The sequence below is a fragment of the Barbus barbus genome (genome assembly GCF_936440315.1).
Source record: "Barbus barbus genome assembly, chromosome: 33".
NCBI classification, from domain to species: Eukaryota; Metazoa; Chordata; class Actinopteri; order Cypriniformes; family Cyprinidae; genus Barbus; species Barbus barbus.
This window is the reverse complement of record NC_136761.1, coordinates 23,006,913-23,015,034: the sequence shown is the minus strand read 5'-3', so window position 1 is coordinate 23,015,034 and position 8,122 is coordinate 23,006,913. Positions and strand designations below refer to the sequence as shown.

At 38.3% G+C, this 8,122-nt stretch overlaps 2 protein-coding genes across 2 annotated transcripts; one reads left to right on the top strand and one right to left on the bottom strand.

Moving 5' to 3' along the window:
- Positions 1-685: 685 nt before the first annotated feature.
- her11 (hairy-related 11) lies at positions 686-1,810 on the bottom strand (the record flags this gene model as incomplete). The annotated part of the gene is made up of 4 exons (XM_079390649.1): positions 686-1,242; positions 1,343-1,433; positions 1,529-1,624; positions 1,784-1,810. 4 exons carry the CDS (start codon positions 1,808-1,810, stop codon positions 686-688), a joined length of 771 nt encoding a protein of 256 aa, XP_079246775.1.
- Positions 1,811-4,055: 2,245 nt separating this feature from the next.
- On the top strand, positions 4,056-4,740 carry LOC306853604 (uncharacterized protein; the record flags this gene model as incomplete). Its single annotated transcript, XM_079391138.1, has 2 exons — positions 4,056-4,145; positions 4,228-4,740. Exons 1-2 carry the CDS (start codon positions 4,065-4,067, stop codon positions 4,738-4,740), a joined length of 594 nt encoding a protein of 197 aa, XP_079247264.1. The 5' UTR covers positions 4,056-4,064.
- Positions 4,741-8,122: the final 3,382 nt, after the last annotated feature.

Genomic DNA, 8,122 nt, shown 5'->3' with positions numbered 1-8,122 from the left:
AGTTTGAGACCAATGGCTGCATTCATAGACACCACGAGATGGCAGTAGAGTAGTTAAAATTGCAGCAAGCTAAGTGTAAAAAAAAAAGCACAGATGCGGTCATTAACAATGAGTTTTATTTTTATTTTCAGCCAAGGTTAGATAACCGCACTCAACTGTGGTGTTTCCAGGTCTGTGGTATTTTTCAATGCATCTTTTTCGTCAGCGAGGAACGTGTACATTCAATGGTTTTTTTTATTTCTAAGATGAAGGAATATAAAACATAAGAACTCCATTTATAACTGACAACACATTTAAGATCTAAATGGTTTGACTGCAGGACTGGTGTGAATGTACTTTAGTTACTACAAGTATTTAATAAATATACTTTTTATACATCTATAAAAACAGTCTAGACAAAAGTTCCTCTTTTAAATTAACACAAGAACTGATAAAAAAAAGACTTTATTTCACTGCTAGAATCACAGGTATATTAGTGAAGACAAACATTGGTCAAAACAATAGTCAAGTTAAAAGTATACGTCATTGAAAACATGACAAAAGTAGGCTAATAGTAACTGAGGCAAACACAAGTGATAACCCTGTGCTCATGCCACACCATACGTCCAATTTGGTCCTTCTGGGAGGTCATTTCTCCATTGGAGCAGTGCCTAAGTAAAAGGGAAAAGCCCTCCATGGTAAGAGTTCAGCTCCATGGTCTCCATATGGACTGGGTTGGAAGTGAACAAGGTTCCGGTCTAAGAGCCAGTACAGGAGACTGCGGTGGGGTAAAATCTCTAGCCATGTTGGGCAGAATAGGCTGAGGCACAATGACAGGCCTATGGAGTGAGAGTGGTGTTGAAAGAGGTGACTCAGAAGGAGCAGGTAGAGGACAAGGCATGAATAGATATGGAGGGGAGTTACTGGGAGAGGAGGATAAGCTGGTAAAAGTGGGAGATGGCGGGGAACTACATTGTGATGATGATGAACTGGGGGGAGAAGTCGAATGATGCAAAAGTTTAGAGCCATCCAAAGATGATTCAGGGTTTAAGAGAAGTTTCTGCTGGTGGTTCTGGCCTGATGGTAATAGAAGGAAGCCCGTCAGGGCCACTGGTTCATTTCCTGCTTTGGAAGCACCAGTTGGGTCATCATGGTTGACCCCCAGTTTCAGAAGAACCTCCTTCTGCTCAGCTGATTTAAACCTCCCATAGAAGTCTGGTACATAGAAGTCACTGGCGTAGATGGGTAGATGAGTAGATGTCACTGCAGAAAGATAGAAAACATTACATAAATTAGACAAATTACTAATAAATAGTTTAATTCTAAATTCAGATGGATGAAGTAAAAAGTAGTAAAAACGAACCCTGTGTCTCAGTTTTTCTTGTGGTCTTTTTGATGTACTGAACTGCAAGATCTAAAATCTCTGCTTTTTCCAGTTTTGGATTTTGTAAGCGCTGTGGAAGGACAGAGGAAAGTCGAGATGCATTTTAGGAGTTTGTCAAGGAAATAATGTGAAGTAATGCATCATAAATCGAGGGCAGGTACTCACCGTGCCTGCAGTGCTCTTGACAAGCAGATCTCTTAACACGTCTAGGTTATGGTTGATTCGGTCTCTTCTCTTCTTCTCCATCACAGGCTTTAACTTCTTTAAACAAAGGTTAAAAATTAAAACAATTCCAATGCCATCATCAAACAATTTATTTAAGATTCAACTGTTGCTTTGAATCAAATAAACATGTGAAGGTTAAATATAAAGTATTTGAGAAATCATTTTTGGGAAAGAAACAGTTTTTAAAGAACTTACTCTTTTGACGCCTTCGGTCTTAATCATTTTGAGAGTTGAACAGTTCGCTCTTCACGCTAATTCTTATTAGATGTGGGACACTGGGAGCTGGAATCGAGCCAAACGGGAATTTTAAGCCTCTGGAGTGGCATCTGATTGGCGGAGAGGTGGTAGTGACGTGGGCACTGTGAACTTTCCACCCAGCATTGCCTTAATTAAACAAACTATAAACAGACGTGTTATGACATCTACGGACAAGCAAAACAGAAACACTTACTGTTTTTATATATAATATTTAAAACAGCCATTAAAAACAGATTGAAGCTATTTAAAAGCATTCGATGGCACAATTGGTTCTGGGGGGAAAAGTTTTGATTGTATGCTGCTGCAATATGCAAATATCAGCAAATGGTTTTAAATAAACAGCAGAGGACAATGCTTGAGGTGAACTGCTGGGCACAAATGGCATCTGTCCTAACATTTTGGTGAATAGGCTAAAAAAGTACAATTTTGTCAGTAGCCTACTAAAACTGAAACGTAAAAGTGATGCCAAAGTGACAATCTGCATTAAAAGCATCGCACTTGTTAAAAACATTTTTAATTAAATTACAGATAACGAACACTGAGCTGAAGCTCAGAATTATATAAATTGCATATTTATTGTGACAATATATATAGCTATATCACAGTAATAAAAAAATGTAGGCATATAATGTGGAGGCCATAGAAACAGTTTTATTTCTATACGAAAATGCTTACTTTAAAAATAGAGAATACGAAAATGCTTACTTTAAAATAGAGAAAATGTATTTTTGGAGTCGCGCGCCAAGTGTGATTAGCTCGTGTCCGTCAGTGAGAAGTACACGCGCATCCTGCTTTATGGTGAAGAGGGGGATGTGAAGAGCTGTGATGCCCAGGCTTTTAGAGCAAATCTATTAAGTGTGCTGTATGGCTGTGTTTTGATAGAAGTGTGAGCGATTAGGCCAACCATTATTGTCCCACGCTTACACTTGTAAATTGTTGGAAAGGTCAAGTGGATCCTAAACCAAGCAAAACTTTTCGGGTGAAATTTGAAACTTTTCGAAACTGATTATTGGAAGAGAGTACAAAGTTTGTTTATTTTTAATAAATTTGTAAGTTAAAGCTGTTTTCGTTGGCAATTGGCACGTCCATTTTATTTGATAAAAAGTATTTTCCAAATGAAATTAGCTGTAGTTTATTCGTAGCCTATAGCCCTCATTCGTTAGGCAGGATAATTATTTGCGAACACACGAGAAGACCCCACACATATCAAAAGACCACTTTCAATTGAAGCTACACTTCAGTGACTCAACCAAGTAAAGCACGTCCTCCTTTGTTATACCGGCGCTTCAGGGGGAACACTGTGATCCCACCTGATAGCCCTACACTAATGAAAAAAACAGGCTATAGTGATAAACCAGTTGAAATAAATAAAACACCTTACTTTATTTTTATTGTAAGATTGCATTTTGAAGATGGATGGACTTTGCAAGTCAATATTTAGCCTATGAATGCACCTTATCCTGGATTATTCTCACATAGCATTGTTAAATGCAAGCTGCAGAAAGCCTACCGTGCAGTGCAATAACTGTCCAAATGGCTAAGTGCACTTCTTATTGTCTATCGATAATCAGAACGATTTGAAATTCTTTTAAAATGTGAAGTTCTTTTAAATAGGCCTATGACGCATGTGAATGGTTCAAACCTTATTTGATAATCTTTGGCAATGCCTTAACTGAATAGCCACCGTTTAAACATCCCAGACGGGGGGCTAAATGGGTCATTATTGGCTCTTACTTCACAATTGACATTATTTACAGGCATTGTCTCTTTCATCCAGCTTGTATGTAAATATTAATGAGGGGCCAGCTCAAGGACGTCTGTGATTGGCTCGTCTTCTTTTATTATTCATAATGAGAAGATTGGGCGTGTACTGACTGTACCATAAATGACCTGAACTCCGAAACGATGCTTATAATCTCACTTTATAGAGGGATTTCGATAATCGCCAAAATGAGTAAACAAGCTCCTGACGTACCGGAACAAAAGGACACGACACGGGTAAAAAACTAACTTTATTTGTTTCACAATGTATTTTCAGACCTCTGAAATAGTCTATAATATAATATAATTCACATAGCCTTACATATCGGGTTATTCTGTGTTATTTTGTGGCAGTGTGGCAAAATGTGATATGAAGATTTGTCACTTCATGTTAAGGCTTTTAAGAATGATATTTTACCATAGACTATTTTTAATGTTACAGGTCTCGAAACCTCTCATGGAGAAAAGAAGGAGAGATCGCATTAATCAAAGCCTAGAAACTCTGAGGATGCTATTACTTGAGAATACACACAATGAGGTAAGTTAGGTTTCTAAATAAAGACTTAATGTAGCCTGTAAAAGATGTCTTTATCTGACCACATTTTTCTTCTTTTTAATAGAAACTCAAGAACCCTAAAGTCGAAAAGGCTGAAATCCTGGAAAGTGTTGTGCACTTCTTAACAGCTGACCAAGGACTGGGGACTGACCCTTTTAAAATCACCAGAGGAAAAAGAGCACGCACAGAGGAGTCTGATGAAGACCTGAGTTCACCTAGCAAATGTCAGAGCTACCGTGACGGAATGAGGACATGTCTGATACGAGTCAACAATTTTATTGCTAGCAAGAGCCACGAGTTTGGACAAGGAGTGGAGAAAGCATGTGGAAACCTTCACAAATCACACTCAATGCAAGTCCAGCCACTGTCCACACCATCCCGCAGAGAAACCCAGGTGCATCTCAATGAGGACTCATCACTGCCAGAACAGCAGCATCTCACTCGTGTCCAACTGAGCAATTCTTGCACACCATCTGGCCGTGTGAAGCTTACACAAAGAGTTCTTTCTGCTCCCACCATGACTTCAAGTCCTAAGCAACCTGTAATGCTCTGTGATGCTGTCTGGAGACCTTGGTAGAACATCAAGTCCCTGCAAAGCTCTCTAAAGACTGAAAAGGCCGGCTTGGTCTACAGTGATTAATGATTCAGCAGTGTTGGAGCAACACTGGGAGAATAGACTGTGAATTGTGTAAATATGTGGATTTTGTACAGTAGATGCCAAAGATTTATTTGTTGTAAAAAGGCATTGAGAAATCTGTGCCTGCATAGTGTGTTTGGTGATCTTACAGCCCAACAAACAAGATACACATTTGTGTTGAGATGAATGTATTTCTTAGAACTTTGATGCTTTTATATCAACAGAATTTTCTTTCAAGACTTTTACAAAATCTATTTTTGATGGAGAATCGTGTACTTAACGGGGTGAACATGTCAATGGTTTTTTTCTTATTTTTTGAACTTGAGTGCCAAGAAACGATCATTTTTATTTTTTCTTTGTGGTAATTGCCATATTTGTGTTCTTCTAAAACATTGAAAAATGTTCATTTCATTTAAGAGATTCTGTTTTTTTGGGGGTTTTTTTTTTGGTTTTGTATTTTTTTTTGTCGAAACAAAATAACAAGGCTTTTTATTTGCTGTTACTTTTCATGTCAGCAAAATGTGAAATGTTCATAAAGTATTTTCTTATACTTTGAACAAAGAATTAAACCTCTCTGAGGATATATTCTGTTATCTTTGGCCTACTCTGTTTCTATTATTTGCATGTCCATTAATTCATTTCCTGAGAGATGTTCAGCATTAAGCGGCATTGTTCTTCAGACGGTGTGAATGTTCAGCGTTTCAATGTGATAACGGTAGATAACTCGATAACAGGCCTGGCGTTTGCAGATTTTCATTGGGCAATCATTTGGTCATCTCGGTAATGTTGCACTTAATCTATGGAAGATATAATGCATTGAGGTGCAGATTGCTTAGGTGTGGTCTCACGGGCCTTTGTCAGAGCAAATGTTGTTTGATTTATCAGAACATGATGTTGGAATTTGATAGAAGGGCCTACCCTGCCTATTTATACATAGGCCTAAATATTCTGTAGGCCTATACTCGATCCAATATATGATGACAAAAAGTTCAAGTCACAAACCAATAATATAACAGACAGTTTTAGCGACAATAAAACTGTCACAGATATTTAATTAAGTTATTTCAAGTAATTTTACTTGCAATAGATCAAATGAAATATTTTAATTATTATTTCATTTTAAACAGCTATCCCATCCCTCTCCTGCATCGATTTTATTGCTCGGTCTCAAGCCCATGCAGCACAAGTGAGAGTCACGCATAAAATTCATTTAAACATTTTTTATTATTATGAATTAAATTCTGGATAAATTAATAAAACCAAAAGTTTGGTCTCAATTATATCATCTGTGCGCCCAAATGTTTTGGATTTGTGATTAAATCAGGTCGTTTTTCAATATAAATTATTTTATATCAGGCTAAAGGCCTAGCAAAAGGCCAAGTCTACTACTTTAACGACTTCGCTATCTACATGTCAAACCTTACAATCTAAAGTATTTAAAGACTAAAAGTTGTCATAAAACCATATGACCTGGAAAGTAGATTTACCACTAGATATAATGGCTTAGTTGTACTTAACGCTCACATTCTCCACTAAATCACCTTCATGTGCAGCTTTGTTTCGCTTAATATAATCGATAATCTCTTAGATAAACGAGTTGGAGCTGAAATCAGATTAGACCTTTGAAAGATGCCATGCACCGGTTATTACAGACAGATAAGTCTCCCAAACGCCATTCAACACAAAGGGTGTAAATAGATTATCCAGACCGGATGTGTGCTTTTGTCTGTTCTGATCAACAAGGAGCAATGCACGCAGCCAAGTATATCAAACGTACAATTATAAAATGTAGATGTAATATAAAGTAGTCCTATAAATTATTCTTTGACTATTGAATGTTGTGCATTAGTTCTTAATTAGGTTTAGCAAACCGTAAAACTATTTCTTAGACACTACTGTTTAGCTATTTTTGTGCATCTTTTTGTCACTTCACGTCTAAAGTAGGCTACTTTTTACTTTTTAACCTACAAAAACTTACTTTCAGTTTAATATAATTTTTATATGGCCTATTGGCATCCCGCTACAGGGGATGGAGAATTTGAGAATTTGGAGAATGGATAGTACAGTTTTTACGCATAATGTCCATGCTGTTATGCACAAATTCTATGTAATTTTACACCTCTAGATGAGTCAAATTCTTGTTTTCTCAGGAGGTGTGTAGCGGGCACGAGTCTTGGAGCATTTTGCTTTCTTGTAAAACTTCAACTTACATCCTAAACATTTTCCACTAAACTTAATTCGCTTATGATGGGATTATTTGAGTCTGTAAATTTGGTCAATCTTCTTTTCGAGCAAACAAGTTATGTGTGGTTTATTTTTTTTTTGCGCTGTGGACCTGTTGTCAGATGTTGCCAAATTACGCACGAACGTTAGGTGCTGATTGTCACCTAACTCATGGGAACAACATTTATAGAAAGCCATCGTCCCACTTTACTAGTACAACATGTGGTCCTTCTGGCCATTTGGCAAAGGACTGTAAAATTAAACCGACGCGTGTCCTGACCTGGCTATTAAAACAAACGCACAGTGCAGAAGACGCGCGTTTAGGTGACGATGGAGACGCGCGCACGCGTTTTGCAGTAATAAACGTGAAATCACGGTCACACTCTACTTCAAACAACAGTGAAAAGCAGTGGCTATTTGTTTTCAACAATCATTGCATTTAATATTGTTATTATATGTACATGCCGGAGGCTTGTGTCATCTCAAAGCTGGAATGATAAAGCTTCTTTCCTACTCTACCATGCATAATTCACCCCACTCAGTCCAAAAGGTTTACCTACTTCAAAAAGGCGAATAATACCTCAAAGTCTGTTTAATTAGCTTTGCATATTATTGCTTCGATAAATGGCTAATCCCTTTAGAAGCTTTTCGCCACAGTTTACGATTTGGACTTAATGCGGGTGTGTTGGCAACCTGCTTTTAAAGCGCACACAGCTCCCTTACAAGTAGCGCCGTTCTTCTAATGCCTTTTATTCATGTGCGTTAATCCCCGGCGGGTGGGAAATGAAGGGGGACTGGTCCCCCTCCGCGGGATATTAATTGGAGGTAAGCACCCACAATGCGGACGTCTGTGCTTCAGCGCTTCTCCATTGCGCGTCGGATGGCCTGTTGCGCAGGGGCGGATACACACCCTGTTGACCGAGCGCTTCAATGACATTACCCTGAGCAACATCTGGCCGTATGCACCACTCGCCTGCCCCTTTAATTAGAAAAACGAGTCGCCTCACTGGGCAACTCTCAAGGCCTTGGTACATAGTGATGCACAGCAGTGAGGTATTACCTAACCAAGGTCTTTTGCTTTTGGGAATGTACGTTTTTG